This window comes from Macaca thibetana, chromosome 7 (assembly GCF_024542745.1).
Source record: "Macaca thibetana thibetana isolate TM-01 chromosome 7, ASM2454274v1, whole genome shotgun sequence".
Taxonomy (NCBI): Eukaryota; Metazoa; Chordata; class Mammalia; order Primates; family Cercopithecidae; genus Macaca; species Macaca thibetana.
Window position 1 is genome coordinate 134,891,624 of NC_065584.1, and position 19,522 is coordinate 134,911,145.

Genomic DNA, 19,522 nt, shown 5'->3' on the forward strand with positions numbered 1-19,522 from the left:
TCTATATGAGAAATAAAAATAGTAAAGTATAAGGGAGGCAGTTCCTGCACTGTTTGGGAATCTACATCAGAGTCTGCATTTGATATAATAGAGAAGAGAATGCCACTCTAGATTCCCAAGCAAGGAAGTGAGAGAAGAAAAACCATGTTTGGGAGCAGGATAAATTGGAAAGGAGAATATCAAGGCTCGAAGTGAACACACAAAATACTGAGCTGATAATTTTGTTAAAGTGTGGAGTACGGTTCCGAGAGCTGCTAATGAGGAAGACCAGTGGGATTCACATTTTCGAAGACACTAATTCAACAATAAGCTGAAGAGACAAATGAGACTTCGGTGGACTCTGGTGAATCATACTGGGCTCCAGCGGGCGTCTCAACCATTTGATGTAGACACAACTGGGCCTCCAGGTACAATTTGAAATATGAGTATGTTCTGAGACAGATCTTTAACACCGTGATCCAGAACAGAAACCCAGAGAGGCTTGCTACTTGGGGATGGTTGATGTGAATTCCGGTGATTTGGTCTAAATTATACTCCATGCTTTCTTTCCTTCAGGAAATCTTCATTGATCATAGTTGACTTAGAACCATGGGGACTCCAGAGTTTTTCTAGGCCTGGCTGTATACAGGCATTGAATCTTGTGGCTAGTATGTACCTACTGTTTTGCAGCTTTGGCCACAAAGTGGTTCATGGTTATTCAACATAAAGCTATCAAAGGCTGGGCCTGGTGGCTGATGCTTGTAATCCCAGCACTTTAAGGGGCCAGGGTGGGAGGGTCCCTTGAGCCCAGGAGGTCAAGACCAGCATGGGCAGCATAGTGAGACCTCATCTCTACTTTAAAAAAAAAAAAAAAAAAGCCTGTATTTTCATGCCTGTAGTCTCGGCTGCTTGTAAATGCACATGCCTGTAGTCTCAGCTACTCGGGGAGGATCACTGAGTTGGAGGCTGCAGTGAGCTGTGATTGCGTCACCGACGGCACTCCAGCCTGGGCAACAGAGCAAGGCCCTGTCTCAAAAGCAATGTTAAGCTACTGGAACCAACTTCTCCTGCTGCCTCTAGGAGCACAATTTGCAAGTATCCTTAGATCTAAAATAGCCACTGAGTGGAGAGAAAATAAAGAGGCAGTGAACAGTATATTTTATTTCTTTGTTCCTCTACTTGTCTAGGTCAAAGTGGAGAGTTTCCTGGTCTATATATTTTTAAAGTAGGGCATAAAAGAAGTCAGGGAGAGACAGGAGAAATAGGGATTCGAGCAGATAATTCTAGAGTTTTCTTTACAATTGGGTTACTTTTTTTTTTTTTTTTTTTTTTTTTGAGACGGAGTTTCGCTCTGTTGCCTAGGCTGGAGTGCAGTGGAGCGATCTCGGCTCACTGCAAGCTCTGCCTCCCGGGTTCACACCATTCTTCTACCTCAGCCTCCCGAGTAGCTGGGACTACTGGTGCCCACCACCACGCCCAGCTAATTTTTTTTTTTTTTTTTTTTTTTTTTTGTATTTTTAGTAGAGATGAGGTCTCACTGTGTTAGCCAGGATGGTCTAGATCTCCCGACCTCGTGATCCGCCTGCTTCAGCCTCCGAAAATGCTGGGATTATAGGCGTGAGCCACCGCGCCCGGCCAAAATTGGGTTACTTTTACCAGTTTGTTTTTACTCACCACCACTGCACAGAGATTGTATTTAGGATATTTCCGGAAAATTGGGCAAATATAAGGAGTGAGGTCCAAATTAGTGAGTGGGTAATGAATATCCGTTCTCAGCTTCTTTTTCGTTGTACCCTGAATGTCAAACCTGCAGGGATAATGTGTAAAATACAAAGTAAGCTTGTGAACCACTCATTTGTCTACATGACAAATTCCAAGTATCTTAAAAGTAATTTCTTGGCTGGGCACAGTGGCTCATGCCTGTAATCCCACAATGTTGGGAGGCCAAGGCGGGCATATTCCTTGAGCCTAGGAGTTTGAGATCAGCCTGAGTAACAAGGCAAAACCCTGTCTCTACATAGAATTCTCACCTGTAGTCCCAGCTACTCAGGAGGCTAAGGTAGGAGGATCACCTGAGCATAGGGAGGCTGAGGGAGTCATGATCGAGCCACTGCACTCCAGCCTGGGTGACGGAGTGAGACCCTATCTCTAAAAAAAAGTAATCTCTGGCCTGGTGTGGTGGCTCACGCCTGTAATCTTAGCACTTTGGGAGGCTGAAGTGGGTGGATCACTTGAGGTCAGGAGTTAGAACCAGTCTGGCCAACATGGTGAAACCTCGTCTCTACTGAAAATGCGAAAAAATTAGCCGGGCATGATGGTGGATGCCTGTAATCCCAGGTACTCAGGAGGCTGAGGTCGGAGAATCACTTGAACCTGGGAGGTGGAGGTTACAGTGAGCTGAGATCACACCACTGCACTCCAGCCTGGGCGACAGAGCGAGACTCCATCTCAAAAAAAAAAAAAAAGTAATTTCTTGGAAAGATTATTTGGTACAGACTTATAAATTACTTTTCTCTTATCTATTTAAATCCACAAACCTCACCAAAATGAGACTGGAAGTTGAATCAGGGAGTGAGATAGTAAAGATTCAAGCTAAACTTGAATCTAGTAGGGCAAAAAGAAAGGGATAACCAAGGCTCTCAGCATTGGGGGAAGTGGAAACCACATTGATAATTCCTGAGGCTTTTGCTCCAACTGAACCTGTTTATTCTAACCAAGCTGGCTCAGCTTTTCCTTATCTTGATTTCGGCACAGGTAGTCTTGGCAATGTTGTTTTCAAGCTCTGAGGTTTTTTTTTTAACGTTTTAATATAATGTTTTAATAAGAACATTTTGTGAAAATCTTTCACATTCTGTATTGTTACATAGATCCTAAGTTTGTAAATCTAGGCTCACATCAGTTACTCAGAAGCTTTAAAAAAAAAAATTATGTTCATTTTGGAAAAATGGCTGATGTAGGTCTGAGGCTGAGAAATTACTGAGATCGAGACATTCTTGTGCCAGAAAGCAAAATACCCTGTTTTCAAAAAACTAAGGGAATGCCATGTGATCCAGCAATTCTATACCTGGGTATCACCCCAAGAGAAATGAAGACTTAGGCCCACATAACAAGCTATCTGCTAGTGTTTGTAGAAGCTGTATTCCTAACTACTCAAAACTGTAAACAACCCAAATGTCCATCAACTGGTGGAGACGTGCAACTGTGGTACACTCACAAAAAGGAATAGCACACAGCAGTAAAAAAGGGACCACTAATGCATGCAACAACACGTATTTCAAAAGAATCATGCTAAGTGAAAGAAAAACTAAAAGCTACATACAGTATGACATAGCACATTCTGAAAAACACAAAATTATAAGGTTGGGAATCAGATGAGCAATTTCTATAGGCTTAGGGTCGGGAAGGACAGTGATTAGTTGGGAGCATGAGAGAACTTTTTGAGGTGATGGAAATGGTTTATATGTTGGTTGTAATGGCGACATGACTGCATGCATTTGTCAGAATTCACAGAACTGTGCACTAAAAATGATACTTTTTTTTGTAAGCATACCCTAATAAACTCATGGGACCCCAGGAGCTAACTTGAAGGGGCTCCCGCTGGCCAATTTTGAACAGTTTGAACACCGAAAGCAATGATGAGAGACGTCTAGTTTTCAGTTCTACACATAAGGACACTTGGAAGTCACCGTTCTGTCCTAACAAGTTAAAAGCTAAATAAAACTTTTGGTTATTTTCCTTCAGGAAGGAAAGAATTAACCGAAAGGAAAATAAACAGCTCTTCGTAGAGCTGAAAGAGCGGTGAGGTCACAGGACAAACCACTGCCCCCAAAATTGGAAACACAGACCAGCAAACACAGAGAATCACAAACTTACCAGAGCCAACACTGCCGAGCAGAAACCTCTGAAGGAACAGGTCTGCGCAGGAAAACCTGGACTGTAATTGACTAATTTGCTAGAGGCTCAGTGAAGAGTCTGAGAGTTAAAAACTCCAAAGAATCCAGTCACGGGGGGCCCCTACTTCGTGAGTTTTCCCTCCAGGAGCCCAACCACACTCGCACGGTAAGTATTAGAGACAACTCTCCTCATGCTTCTGGCAGGAGGAAGGAGGGAAAGGAACCAATCTGGAATACACTGGCGCACCCGGCTCTTCACGCCCGCCCACAGGAGAAACTGACCAACCAGAGCCTAACCTGCTGGGGTTTTATCAGAGCTTAACTGACCTGGGGGGAGGAAAACACCTAACTCCAGCCCACGCATAACCATCCTGTTCCACCGAAGCAGGTGTGAAGGGACTGAGGCGCACTTGTGAAGTTCGTAGTCTGGAGGCTTAAGTTCATTAAAAGACCGAGACCCACTCATAGGATTATACAGCGCTTCCCCTGCCCCTCCGCCTTACCACCACATCATCAAGGTCTGTTTACGTCAGTTTCTCTTACCCAGTTCATCATAACTGGCTATCAGGAAAAAATTACAAGGCATACTAAAAGGCGAAAAACACAGTTTGAAGAGACAGTTAAGTATCAGAACCAGATAGGGCAGGGGTGTGGGAATTACCAGACTGAGAATTTAAAACTGATGAACATACTAAGGGTTCTAATGAATAAAGTAGACAGCATGCAAGAACAGATGGTCAATGTAAGCAGAGACCTGGAAATCCTAAGAATGAACTGAAAGAAATGCTAGAGGTATCCTTGTTAGTATAGTGGTTAGTTTTTGTTTTTTTAACTGCTAGAGGAAAAAAACACTAACACGTGAAGAAAGCCTCTGATAGGCTTATTAGTAGACTGCACACAGCTGAAGAAAGAATCTCTGAGCTTGAGGAACCTCAGCAGAAATCTTTAAAACTGAAAAGAAGAAAGAAAAAGACTGGCTGGGCACGGTGGCTCACGCCTGTATCCCAGCACTTTGGGAGGCCAAGGCGGAAGAATCGCCTGAGCCCAGGAGTTCCAGACCAGCCTGGGCAACAAAGTAAGAGCCCCTGCCCCCGTCCCTGGATCTCTACTAAAAAAAAAAAAGAAAGAAAGAAAGAAAATAGACTTAAAAAAAAAAAAAAAGCACAACAATATCCAAGGACTGTGGGACAACTACGAAGATGTAACATCTGTATAATGGAAATACCAAAAGGAAAAGAAAGAGAAAAGAACAGAAAAAATATTTGAAACAGTAATGACTGAGAATTTTCCCAGATTAATGCCATACACCAAACCACAGATTCAGGAAGCTCAGAGAACACCAAGAAAGATAAATACCAGAAAAATGACACCTAGGCATTTCATTTTCAAACTGCAGAATATCAAAGATAAGGAAAAAAATCCCAAAAGAAGCCAGATTGGGGGCAGAAAGCACACCTATAGAGGAGCAGACATAAGAATTACATCTAACTTCTCAGAAACCATGCAAACAAGAAGAAAGTGGAATAAAATACTGAAAGTGTTAAAAGGGAAGAAAACCACCAACCTAGAATTCTGTACCCTGTAACATTAACCTTCAAACGTGAAGAGAAATAAAGACGTCATTGGACAAAGAAACATTAAGGGAATTTTTTGCCAGTAGACCTGGCTCATGCCTGTAATCACAGCTACTCTGGGAAGCCAAGGCTGGTGGATCACTTGAGGCAGGGAGTTCAAAACCACCTGGCAACATGGTGAAACCCTGTCTCTACCAAAAATACAAAATTAGCCTGGCATGGTGGTGCAGGTCTGTAATCTCAGCTACTCGGGAGGCTGAGGCAGGAGAATCGCTTGAACCCGTGAGGCAGAGGTTGCAGTGAGCCGAGATCATGCCACTGCCTTCCAGGCTGGGCAACAGAGTAAGACTCCATCTCAAAAAAAAAAAAAAATAATGTTAAAAGAAATCCTTTACAGAGAAGGAAAATGATATAGGTCAAACACTTGGATCGACATAAAGAAAGAGCACTGAAGAAGGAATAAGTGAGGGTAAAATAAAAACTTTTTTCTTATTATTAATTGATCTAACATAACAGTTTATTCAAAACAATAATAGAGACAATATATTCAATTATGTATGCTTATGTATATATCATATATATTCTTGTGTATCTTTATATGTAAGTGAAATGAATGACAGCAGTGATACAAGGAAAGCAGTATGGTGTTATTTGAAAGTGGACATGGATTAGTCGTAAATGTATATTGCAAACTCTTTTTTTTTGAGACGGAGTCTCGCTCTGTCGCCCAGGCTGGAGTGCAGTGGCCGGATCTCAGCTCACTGCAAGCTCCGCCTCCCAGGTTCACGCCATTCTCCTGCCTCAGGCTCCCGAGTAGCTGGGACTACAGGCGCCCGCCACCTCGCCCAGCTAGTTTTTTTGTATTTTTTAGTAGAGATGGGGTTTCACCGTGTTAGCCAGGATGGTCTCGATCTCCTGACCTCGTGATCCACCTGTCTCGGCCTCCCAAAGTGCTGGGATTACAGGCTTGAGCCACCGCGCCCGGCCGTATATTGCAAACTCTAAGGCAACCACTAAAAAATGTTTTAAAAAGTATAGCTTATATGGTAATAAAGGAGAGAAAATGGAGTCATATAAGATGCTCAATTAAAACCACAAAAAGCAGGAAAAGAGTGGTAGATAAAAACAGGAACACAAAGAACAAGGGCAACAAATAGAAGGCAGTAACAAGTACAACAGATATTTAACCCAACAGCATCAATGATCACTTTGAATGTCAGTGGTCTATATACATTAATTAAAACACAGATTGTCACAGTGAATCAAAAACAAAATTCAACTATATACTGTGTACAAGAAACATACTTGAAATATAAAGACACATAGAGACTAAAGTAAACAGATGGAGGAAAACAAACCATCCTACCACTAAGAAAGTGGGAGTAGCTATATTAACTTCAGACAGAGCAGTCTTCAAAACAAAAAAAGTGATTGAGGATAAAAAGGGCCATATATAATGATAAAGGGATCCATTTTTCAAGAAGACGTAGAAATTCTTAACATACATGCACTTAACAACAAAGGGTCAAAATACATGAGGAAAAACTGGCTGGGCACCGTGGCTCATGTCTACGTTGGGAGGCCGAGGTGGGCGGGCCACTTGAGGTCAGGAGTTTGAGCCCAGCCTGGCCAACATGGCTAAACCCTGTCTCTAGTAAAAATACAAAAACTAGGCAGATGTGGTGGCACGCACCTGTAATCCCAGCTACTCGGGAGGCTGGGACATGAGAATTGCTTAAACCCAGGAGGCAGAGTTTGCAGTGAGCTGAGACTGCACCACTGCACTCCAGCCTGGGCAACAGGGCGAAACTCTGTCTCACAAACACACACACACACACAAAGGAAAAACTGATAGAACTGCAAGGAGAAATAGATAAATCCACTTTTATTGTTGGAGATATTAACACACCTCTGTCAGAAATGGACAGATCCAAGCCGGGCGCGGTGGCTCATGCCTGTAATCCCAGCACTTTGGGAGGCCAAGGCGGGCGGATCACAAGGTCAGGAGATAGAGACCATCCTAGCTACGCGGGGAATCCCTGTCTCTACTAAAAATACAAAAAATTAGCCGGGCGAGGTGGCGGGCACCTTTGTTCCAGCTACTCGGGAGGCTGAGGCAGGAGAATGGTGTGAACCCGGGAGGCGGAGCTTGCAGTGAGCCGAGACCGTGTCACTGCACTCCAGCCTGGGTGACAGAGCAAGACTCCGTCTCAAACAAAAATTTTTAAATAAAAAAAATCACAATACCATTCACATTAGCACCCTCAAAAATGAAATACTTAGTTATAAAATTAACAAAATATGTACAAGATCTATAGAAGGAAAACTAGAAAATTCTCATGAAAGAAATCCGAGAATAACCTAAATAAACAGAGATATATTCTATATTCATGGATAAGAAGCTTCAATATTGTCAAGATGTCAGTTCTTCCCAATTTGATCTGTAAATACAATGTAATCCCAATCAAAATCCCAATAACTTATTTTGTGGATATTGACAAAATGATTCTAAAGTTTATGGGATGAGGTAAAAGATCCAGAGTAGCCAAAACTATACTGAAGGAAAACATAATTGGACTGACATTACCAAACTTCAAAACTTATTTTAAAACCAGAATAATCAAGACAGTGTGGTATTGCTGAAAAAAAAAATTAGAAAAAGAATGGTATAGACAAGAGAGCTGAGAAATGGACCCACAAAGATATGATCAACTGATCATTGACAAAGGAACAAAGGTAATACAATGGAGAAAAGATAACCTTTTTCAACAAATGGTGCTGGGACAACTGGATATCTACATAAAAAAAAAAAAAAAGAAGAAGAATCCACACACAAACCTTACACCCTTCACAAAAATTAACTCAAAATGGATCACAGACCAAAATGCAAAACAGAAAGCTACAAAACTCCTGGAAGATAACACTGGAGAAGATCTAGATAATCTTGTGTTTGGCAATGACTTTTTAGCTACAACACCAAAGGCCTCCTTTACAAAAGAATTGATAAGCTGGACTCCATTAAAGTCAAAATTTTCTGCTCTACAAAACTGTCAAGACAATAAAAAACAAGCCATGGACTAAAAAAAACAAAACAACAACAACAACAAAAAAAAACAAAAAACCACATCTGGTAAAGAACTGCTATTGAAAATATACAAGAAATTTGGCTAGGCACAGTGGCTCATGCCTATAATCCAAGCACTTTGGGAGACTGAGGTGGGCAGATCATTCAGATCACCTGAGCTCAGGAGTTCGAGACCTGCCTGAGCAACATGGTGAAAACCTGTCTCTACCAAAAAAAGTAAGAATTAGCCAGACATGCTGGCAGGTGCCTGTAGTCCCAGCTACTCTGCAGGCTGAGGCAGGAGAATGGCTTGAACCAGAGAAGTGGAGACTGCAAGAACTGAGATTGCACCACTGCACTCCAGTCTGTGTGACAAAGCAAGAGACTGAAAATAAGAAGGGAGGGGAGGGGAGGGGAGGGAAGGGGAGGGGAGGGGAGGGGAGGGGAGGGGAGGGGAGGGGAGGGGAGGGGAGGGGAGGGAGGGAAGGGAAGGGGAGGGAAGGGAAGGGAAGGGAAGGGAAGGGAAGGGAAGGGAAGGGAAGGGAAGGGAAGGGAAGGGAAATCTTAAAACTCAACAATTAGAAAACCAACAAGTTGGCCAGGCGCAGTGGCTCACACCTGTAATCCCAGAACTCTGGGAGACCGAGGCGGGCGGATCATGAGGTCAAGAGATTAGACCATCCTGGCCAACATGGTGAAACCCCATGTCGACTAAAAATACAAAAAAAAATTAGTTGTGCATGGTGGCATGCACCTGTAGTCCCAGCTACTAGGGAGGCTGAGGCAGGAGAATAGCTTGAACTCAGGAGGTGGAGGTTGCAGTGAGCCGAGATCACATCACTGCACTCCAGCTGGCAACAGAGTGAGACTCCATCTCAAAAAGAAGAAAGAAGGAAGGAAGGAAGGGAAGGAAGGGAAGGAAGGGAAGGAAGGGAAGGAAGGGAAGGAAGGGAAGGAAGGGAAGGAAGGAAGGGAAGGAAGGGAAGGAAGGGAAGGAAGGAAGGAAGGAAGGAAGGAAGGAAGGAAGGAAGGAAGGAAGGAAGGAAGGAAGGAAGGAAGGAAGGAAGGAAGGAAGGAAGGAAGGAAGGAAGGAAGAAAGAAGGAAAGAAAGAAAGAAAGAAAGAAAGAAAGAAAGAAAGAAAGAAAGAAAGAAAGAAAGAAAAGAGAGAAAGAAAACCAAAACCAACAACCCAATTTTTAAAATACACCAAAGACCTTGACAGGCCATCACTGAAGTATCTTACCAGGGACTGGCAGGGCAGGAATGTGGAGTTACTAAAGGTTACAGAGTTTCTGTTTGGGTGATGAAGAAGTTTTAGAAACAGTGATGATTGTTGCACAACATTGTGAATAATGAATGCCAATGAATTGTATGATTAGAATTGCTAAAATGGCAAAGTTTTATGTTATGCTGTATGTATTTTATCACAATTTAAAAACAATAATGTAATATACCAAATATCATTGAACTGTATACTCTAAATGGGCCAATTATTGGCGTGTGAATTACATCTCTAGAAAGCTGTTCGAAAATACGTGCCCACAAAATGTAAAAATCCATACCTTTTAAGGTGAAAAATAATTATTTTGGGTGCCTTGGAAATACCAGCCCTCACGGCAGTTTCTTGCTTGGTTTCACAAAAGGAGCAGTGAATTTGGTTGTTCCAGGTCAGTGTGTCTTGTTGAAAAAAACACTGGAGACATTCCTGTTCAGGAAAAAAAGGATTTGGTGACCAAATTGGATCAACTGCGACCTGCACTCTCTGTTTCTATTGGAATTTTGCAAATGCCGAGGAAATGTAATTCTCAGTGTTTTTCTCAAAGTCAACAAGTCCAGAAGATAACAGTCTCACTAGTTGCAGCCAGATACCTGTAAAATCCACCTAGAAGGTGTTTCCTTCTTGTTACTGAGATGGATTTGAGTGCCTACCTCACTTATAATCTATAAATCAGTTTTTTGGGTTTTTTGTTTTCTTTTTTTTTGAGATGGAGTCTCGCTCTGTTGCACAGGCTGGAGTGGCATCGACTCACTGCAACCTCCACCTCACAGTTCAAGTGATTCTCCTGCCTCGGCTTCCTAAGGAGCTGGGACTACAGGCACGCACCACCAAGCCCAGCTAATCTTTGTATTTTTAGTAGAAAGGGGGTGATCTGCCTACCTCGGCCTCCCAAAGTGCTGGGATTACAGGCGTGAGCCACCACACCCAGCCTATAAATCAGCATTTTAACTTTTCTGTTTTTTCCTGAATAATAGTGATTTTGCAATTTTTATTTATTTATTTGTTATTTTATTTATTTATTTATTTTTTCGAGAGGGAGTCTCGCTCTGTCACCAGGCTGGAGTGCAGTGGCACGATCTTGGCTCACTGCAACCTCCGCCTCCTGGGTTCAAGTGATTCTCCTGCCTCAGCCTCCAAGTAGCCAGGACTACAGGCGCATGCCACCATGCCCAGCTAATTTCTGTATTTTTAGTAGAGATGGGGTTTCACCATGTTGGCCAAGATGGTCTCGATCTCTTGACCTCGTGATCCGCCTGCCTTGGCCTCTCAAAGTGCTGGGATTACAGGCTTGAGCCTGTAGTGGCTCAAGCAACTTTGCAATTTTCACCAGTGAAATCAGGCAGCTGCTTTATGCTATTCATCTCATTGCTAAAATGATCTGGTGACAAAAATGACTTTCAGGGTTTGGGGGTGGCCTATGATAAAGATAGCAGAACAGGGAAAAATTAGACCCCATATCCATAGGAGAGATCCTCAATGTGGCCAGGTCCTTGGTTCTGCAAACCACTAACTGGAAGAAGAAGATGAGCACAGATTTTGTTTGCAGATGACCCACTGGCACCTTACTTGGGTGTTTGGAATTTCTTTCCAACAATCTTTAGCAGTTTGAGAAACAAAGCCCAGTGCTGAATAAGTAATAGGATTCTATTCTCCAATTCTGGTAGGTAAAACTTTTAGCAATAAAATGTGCTTTCATAATTTAGGAAGAAAAAAATATAAATTTATATAATTCTGCAAGAAAACTTATTGCTGTCCGCCCCTTGTTTGCTCCTTATCAAGCTGGCTGCCTTCTACTGCCACTCACCCCATGCCCACATCCCCAGTTACAGATTAACTTTTGGCATTGTGGCGAAGAAAATTTGAGAGGTAAACCAAGGCACTAGATTCCATTCTGTCTTTCCAAAACATTTCACAGCTTTAGTCCAAAATATAAGAGCGCGAGACTGAGAGTTTAGAATGTTTTATATCTAGTTCCAAGTCTGGGCCTTACAGACCTCTGGGGTAAGGGAGGGTCACAAATTTTTTCTAGAAATTACAAATTTCTTTTATGCACAAATCTATCTCAATAGACTGAATAAACCCCACTATATTTCCAATTTTACAATCAGGCTATTTCATTGAGTACATTTAAAAATATGATTGAATTCCTAGTAACTTTTGACCAGTATGTCCCTAAAAAAAAAATTCTGTCATCATGGACTTCCTCTTTCATTTATTTATTTATTTATTTATTTACTTATTTGAGACGGAGACTCACTCTGTCGCCCAGGCTAGAGTGCAGTGGTGCGATCTTGGCTCACTACAACCTCCACCTCCCGGCTTCAAGCGATTCTCATGGCTCAGTCTCCCAAGTAGCTGGGATTACAGGTGCCCGCCATCATGCCCAACTAATTTTTGTATTTTTAGTAGAGACAGGGTTTCACCATGTTGGCCAGGCTGGTCTTGAACTCCTGACCTCAGGTGATCCGCCTGCCTCGGCCAAAAGTGCTGGGATTACAGGCATGAGCCACTCGCCCAGCCTATTTCTTTTAAAATTAAAGTTATAAAGCTGCCTCTCATACTAAACAAATGTAGGAAATAGCCCTGAGAAAATCCAGGCTGAGAGTATAGCAAGACAAAGTGTCCAGGAATACCGCATTCCTACCTGAAGGGAGCATTCATATTCGGATGGAATGGGGAGTGAGAGGACAGTGAAGACTTCGTTCTTGTAGGTGCATTTCTCACACTTTAAACACATGATGCTATAATTGAGCTGCCCTTCAAACAGCTGGGTGATGACGGATGTCTCAGTGGTAATCCACTTCCTGCAGCATCTCTGAGCAGAACTTTTCTCGTGTGATCTTCTCCGGGGGTAGTGGTACTGAATCAAGGAGCAAATTTCACCCAGATTAACTACTGGTTATTTAAAAAAGACTGTGGCAACATGGTGAGATCCCATCTCTACAGAGAAAAAAAAAATGAGCTAGGTGTGGTAGCACACATCTATGGTGCCAGCTACTTAGGAGGCTGAGGTTGGAGGATCAGTTGAGCCCAGGAGTTCGAGACTGCAGTGAGCCGTGTTAGCACTACTGCACTCCAGCCTGGGTGACAGAGTGAGACCATGTTTCAAAAAAAAAAAGTTTTCAATGACATGACTGCTTTTTTTTCTATCAGAATGATACATTGCTACCAGAAACCACTTAGTTTTGGATTCAGACAATAGAGTAAGATATCCTTGAAAGTATATATATCATGTGTGATTTCTGATAATTCAGATATTTTCCCTTTAGGTGAAACAGAGGAGTGATGACACCCTAACTCTGGTAAAACATATACCCATGGCCCCATAAGTTACCAGCCTTGGGAGCTAGTTTTTCCTGGGAAGGGGGTAAGTAAGCTAAATTAGCATTAGGTCACTCAAGCAGATCTAAAGGTAAAATATTAAGAAATCCAATCTTTCCTGTCTCCAGTCCCTTCAGGTTAAATTCTGTAGCCTTTTCTCCTTTAACTTCTAGAAAACACTTTTTTAAAAGAGCAAATCTTGGCCAGGCATGGTGGCTCACGTCTGTAATCGTGGTGCTTTGGGAGGCTGAGTCGGGAGGATCACGTGAGACAAGGAGTTTGAGATCAGATTGGGCAACATAGCAAAATCCTGTCTCTACAGGGTTAATTTTTTAAAAAAAAGATAAGAGAGCAAATCTGAAATTCCTAAGGCAGCCTGGCAGAACTAGCCTTGTGGCCTGGTTTGGATCTAGCTCATACTCAGCAACAGCGTTTCTGGGGCACACCCTGAGTTTTCAGTGATTGAAGAGCCTCAGTAGAATATACATTTTGAAGATGCGTTAGCTCCACAGCTGGCTCTAATTTGGGGCTGTGCTCACCATTCCACTTCTGCTTGCTCGTTTCGTCACACTCTGCTGCCAAAGTCTTCCACCCTGACAGTAACTTCATTCCCCTAATTCCTAGTCTGATCTTGGGAAACAGAACGCTAATTGTTTCAGATTGGCTGTAGAAGAGGACATGAGGGATTTTTACTGCCCATTCGCCTCTTCTCTTTAAAAAGTGCTGCCATGAATACGTTTTTTTTTCTTTCTTTTCATTGTTGGTTTTTTTTTCGTTGTTGTTTTGAGACGGAGTCTCACTCCGTCACCCAGGCTGGAGTGCAGTGGCGAGATCTCAGCTCACTGCAACCTCCACCTTCTGAGTTTAAGCAATTCTCCTACCTCAGCCTCCCGAGTAGCTGGGACTACAGGCGCCCGCCAACATGCCCGGCTAATTTTTGTATTTTTAGTAGAGATGGGGTTTCACCATGTTAGCCAGGATGGTCTCGAACTCCTGACCTCAAGTGATCCACCCGCCTCCGCCTCCCAAAATGCTGGGATTACAGGTGTCAACCACAGCACCCGGCCATGAATTTTTTTTATTACTCTAAATGAAAAATGGAACTGAGGCCTGCCAATGAGAACAATTAATAGCTATAGTTTGCAATCTCGATGCTAACCATTCCCTGGGTATTAGAGGTGCAGTGAGGTAACATTAGCGGAAGGACATTACATAAAGTCAAGGACACATTTTCAGAGAATGTGGGTCTCAGACCAAGACTAAGGGCAGTGAGTTTTGTAAATAAAGGCAAAACCTCTAGAGTAACTGATGACTTCATGTTTAATGAAACGTATGTCCTAATTCGGTGATGAACTCAGGTTAGGCGTGTTTGGTACGAGGCTGGAACTTTGTAGTGCGTAGATCTGTTGCTTAATCTAATATCAAGCTTAATATTTTCATGGATTTGTAGGTCCCAAGAAAATGTAAGCTATAAAATTCTATATTTCTCATGAGGAATATATTTTGCACTTTTAAAAACTAGTCCATGCAGCCTTTATTTCCAAAGAAAAGTAGACTAGTGTTTCCCACGCCTGGCTGACCACTGGAAATGCCAAGTAAGCTTTCCCCAAAGACGTTCTAATTCATTACCCTTGGAGTATGTGCCTTAACATCTGTGCTGTAAAATCTTCCCAGGTGATTCTGATGACAAGTAAGTTTGGTAAATACAGCTACACATTGAAATACTAACTTGGATGTTCTCCATGGGATACCTACCACAGTGCTTGGCACAAAGTAGACAATATTAACTGAACAAGCAAAAGAAGGAAAAATGGAAGTTGCTGATAAAGGTGCAGAACTATCCTATTTCAAGGTCATTAATTCTACTTACCTTTTTTAGAGCTTCATGAAGTTCATTTAGGACATAAATCAAGAATTCCTGAGCATCTTGTTGCGTCTTTTTCGTAAATGCTGGGTAGAGGTTGCCAAGAGCTGACCGGAATATTTCTGGTGAGACACAGTCTGAGTCTCCCAGCCACATGTCTGTCATCAGGTAGGCAAAAGCAGTGGCAACCTCACTGCAATCGCTTGGAAGAAGAAAGGGATATGTTTCTGGCTGATTTAATGAAAAGAAGGCACTTCATCACCCAAGCCTGGGAAATTAGTCTCAAAATGGAAGAGCGTGGTGTCTCATGCCTGTAACCCCAGCACTTTGGGAGGCCAATGCAGGAGGATCGCTTGAGCCCCCAGAAGGTCGAGGCTGCGGTGAGCTGTGATCATACCACTACTTCACCCCAGTCTGGGTGACAGAACAAGACTCTGTCTAAAAGAAAAAAAAAGGAGGCCAGGCTCAGAGGCTCATGCCTGTAATTCCAGCACTTTGCGGGGCCGAGGTGGTGGGTTGGGAGAGGTGGATCACTTGAGGTCAGGAGTTTAAGACCAGCCTGTCCAACATGGTGAAACCCCCTCTCTACTAAAAATACAAAAAAATACAAAAAAAAATAGACAGGCATGGTGGTGCGTGCCTGTAATCCCAGCTACTCAGGAGGCTGAGGCAGGAGAGTCACTTGAACCTGAGGAGCAGAGGTGGCAGGGAGCCAAGATCGTTCCACTGCACTCCAGCCTGGGCAACAGAACGAGACCCTGTCTCAACAACAACAAAAATTTAAAAAATAAAAATAAAAATAAAGGAGCTGCATTCATTTCTTGGTTGCCCTTCCCACTTTTACTTACTCTCACATGTTATCTGGGAAGCTACAACCTCTACTGACTTGTTTGTTTAATCCCTTAATAGGGATTCCAGAGTTCCTTCTCTAACCTCACCTGTGGGGAAGTGGGGGTGGGAGCTGGGCTGCAGGGAATGCAAATGGGCTTACTTTTGAAGAGCAGTGATATACTTCCCGGAGAGGAAGTATTCCACCAGCGGCGAGATGCTGCAGAGACACTGTAAGATGGCATTCATGTAGCATGTGTTGCCCAAGTTCCGCAAGCCAGTGACGCCCTGAGAACAGGGCTGGCTCCCATCAGCCTCCTTAACTGGAAGGGTATCATAGTAATCTGTGCACTCTGCACTGTGTTGGTGCCACATGGAAAGAAAGGGTTTTGAGAGAACAAAATAAGTACAAATGACAATAAGCCTCTCAATATTGTGAAATAAAGAAGAGTTCTTAATAAGACTTCCTCCAAATGCATTCCCCACCAAGGACAGGAAGTATGGGAACTTGGAGTCTAAAATTACAGCATGGCAGAGCATAGTGGCTCACACCCGTAATCCCAGCCCTTTGGGAGGCCGAGGTGGGAGGACTGCCTGAGGCCAGGAGTTTGAGACCAGCCAGGGTAACATAGTGAGATCTTGTCTCTATTACATAAATTAAATTAAATTAAATTAAAAACAAAATTACATTACTTAGAACAGAACTGTGAACAAGTGCCTGAAGCCAAATAAGACAGATAGAAATTTCTTTCTAAACCCAAAGCAAGACAACCGACAACTTGCTGGACAAGTAATTAAATTATTATTATTATTATTAAAAGTTAATAAAACAATAGCTATCAGGTAGTGAGCCTGGCACTATTTAAGTACTTAACATGCATTTTCCCATTAAATCTCTCAACAATTGTGTAAGTCAGGAACAATTATTTTTACATCCCATTTTACAGATGAGATGTCAGGTTTGAAGTGATTTAGTCATTTACTCACGGGGTGTGTGGTGGTATGTAGAGAAAAGGAATACCTGCCTATCATCTGTTTGCCTCCCTCCCTCTCTCCCAATATATCTATCCATTAAGATATTTGGATTTATATATATTAAGATTGCCTATATATATGATTTATATATGTGTGTATTTGTGTATATATGTATATATAGCATATATATTGAAAGCATAACATACACATATTAAGAGCATGCATATAGATATCTTAAGAGCACACATATATGTATATATGTATATAGCTATATACATATAAATACACACACACATATATACATGGAAAGGAGAAAGCGCACAGACTTTGTAAAAAATGGATCTTAGTTTAAATCCCAACTATGCCATTTACTAGTTATAGGATCTGGGATTCTATGTCTGTTTCTTGTCTATAAAATATGAATAATGTCATCTGCCTTATAGGATGGTTGTGAGGATTATGAAGGTATCATACAAGGTACTTGACACAGGTTCATCAATAAATGACAACTTAAAAAAGTTTTTTAAGTGACTGGTCTAGGATGTCCTTCCCAGTAAGCTACAGGATTAGAGTGTTCATGTGAATTGGCCAGACCTGCCTGCACGGAGAGAACACTGAGGGTTCCGAAGGGCACCTCCTCTCCCTGCACAGAGCTTCCTCTTGTAATTTTTTTTTTTTTTTTTGAGACGGAGTCTCACTCTGTCGCCCAGGCTGGAGTGCAGTGGCTGGATCTCAGCTCACTGCAAGCTCCGCCTCCCAGGTTCACGCCATTCTCCTGCCTCAGCCTCCCGAGTAGCTGGGACTACAGGCGCCCGCCACCTCGCCCGGCTAGGTTTTTGTATTTTTTAGTAGAGACGGGGTTTCACCGTGTTAGCCAGGATGGTCTCGATCTCCTGGCCTCGTGATCCGCCCGTCTTGGCCTCCCAAAGTGCTGGGATTACAGGCTTGAGCCACCGCACCCAGCCCCTCTTGTAATTTTTTATATCGTGCCAGGCAACCCGGTATCTATGTCCTCTGGGATTTTTCTTTCCATATATTGTATTTAAAGTTGGCCTCCATGAGACAGTGACCTCACATGCTTTTAAGCACAGTTATGCCAGTTTGAAAAGTGTTCACTGTTATAAGAATGGTCATTTTCACTTTTACTCACTGATATCACAGGAGGTCCTAGACTGTCACCCTTTAGGAAGAACATGTATTTATTGCCAAGATATTAGGTACAATCTTCCTTCCTTTCGGGGGACCTCCCATGGGTCACACCTGGGAGAACCCTCCTGAATGTAGCATGTATCCCCTGACTCCTCTGAGCTGGGCTTATCTAGAAAGCTGTAGTAGATCAAGGCTCACAGGACATAGTAGATACCGAAGTCATCTGCAGGGAGAGATCGCTGAGAAGTCATTTTAATGGAACCACGTTGGAATTTCGCTTCTATTCAGCAGCTACAACTATTCCTTTCAACTTCATTTCTCTGAGCCTGTTAACACTGGCTTTTTGTTTTAAACAACTGATATGCTCCTCTCTCTTCCAGTAGCTGCAAACTGATTTTCACCTGTATCAGGCACCACTCCAACTTGGATTTTCTATACATCATAATCCTTTCCATTCACCTTCAAGATTCTAGCATGTTGCCATGAGACACTGTTACTTGGTTGTCTGAAATGTTTTAAAAAGATTAGGCTTCAGAGAATGAATTACACATATAACCTCCCTTCCTCCATCACTCAGTTTCTCTTGCGTGTGTATATATTATACACACACACACACACACACACTTACATGTGCACAAAAGATTTACCACCACTGAGTTAGTGGACACTACAGCAACCCTGCCTGCTTTGGGCACTCATTCCCCCTTACCAGCGACTACACCACACCTAGGAGCCCTGAGGGAATTTCCTCACCCTGGGGAGGGAGGACTTTCACTTCTATTCAGGAGCTACATCTATCCGGACTGAATCCCGGATCAGAAAAAAAAAAAAAAAAATTGCCATAAAAGAACATTATGGGAACAATTGATGAAATTTGAATATGGATAATATGCAGATGGTTTTTTCTATTAATGTTGAATCTTCTGAATTTGATAAAATTGTACTGTTTTTATGCAAGGGGATGCCCTTGTTCTTAGAAAATACACACTGAAGTTTTTTGGGGGACAGGGGCATGATATATGCAACCTGTTTTCAAATGGTTCAGGAAGAAACAGGAACCTGAGGACGGGAAGGAAGGGGAGTGATAAAGCATATACTATAAAGCCACATGCCAGCAGTTGGTGAATCCAAGTGAAGGCCCACTAATGAGCATTATTCTTGCAACTCTTCTGCAAGTTTAAAAAATTAAAAATAGGCCGGGCGCAGTGGCTCACGCCTGTAATCCCAGCACTTTGGGAGGCTGAGGCGGGCGGATCACGAGGTCAGGAGATCAAGACCATCCTGGCTAACACGGTGAAACCCCGTCTCCACTAAAAAATACAGAAAATTAGCCGGGCGAGGTGGCGGGCGCATGTGGTCCCAGCTACTCCGGAGGCTGAGGCAGGAGAATGGCGTGAACCCGGGAGGCGGAGCTTGCAGTGAGTCGAGATCGCGCCACTGCACTCCAGCCTGGGAGACAGAGTGATACTCAGTCTCAAAAAAAATAAATAAATAAAAATAAAAATAAAGAATACAGTAGACATATTTTTTGCTAAAATGGATTTCTCTCCAGATACATGACTGGTAAGTCAAAAAAAGCATGGTATTGAAGAATC

At 42.7% G+C, this 19,522-nt stretch overlaps 1 protein-coding gene across 4 annotated transcripts in view; it reads right to left on the reverse strand.

Moving 5' to 3' along the window:
* Positions 1-18,363, reverse strand: part of USP50 (ubiquitin specific peptidase 50) — a 48,376-nt gene extending 30,013 nt beyond the window's left edge. The window contains exons 1-6 of one of the 4 annotated variants that reach the window (XM_050797201.1): positions 18,142-18,362; positions 15,967-16,161; positions 14,982-15,177; positions 12,435-12,650; positions 10,074-10,216; positions 1,654-1,786 (exon numbers count right to left, since the gene is read on the reverse strand). In XM_050797201.1, coding sequence (XP_050653158.1) covers positions 1,654-1,786; positions 10,074-10,216; positions 12,435-12,650; positions 14,982-15,177; positions 15,967-16,052 — 774 coding nt within the window. In that variant the 5' untranslated portion in view covers positions 16,053-16,161; positions 18,142-18,362. Of the gene's footprint in view, positions 1-1,653; positions 1,787-10,073; positions 10,217-12,434; positions 12,651-14,981; positions 15,178-15,966; positions 16,162-18,125 lie in introns of all 4 variants that reach the window. The other 3 variants (XM_050797199.1, XM_050797202.1, XM_050797200.1) reach the window with 3 other exon arrangements.
* Positions 18,364-19,522: the final 1,159 nt, after the last annotated feature.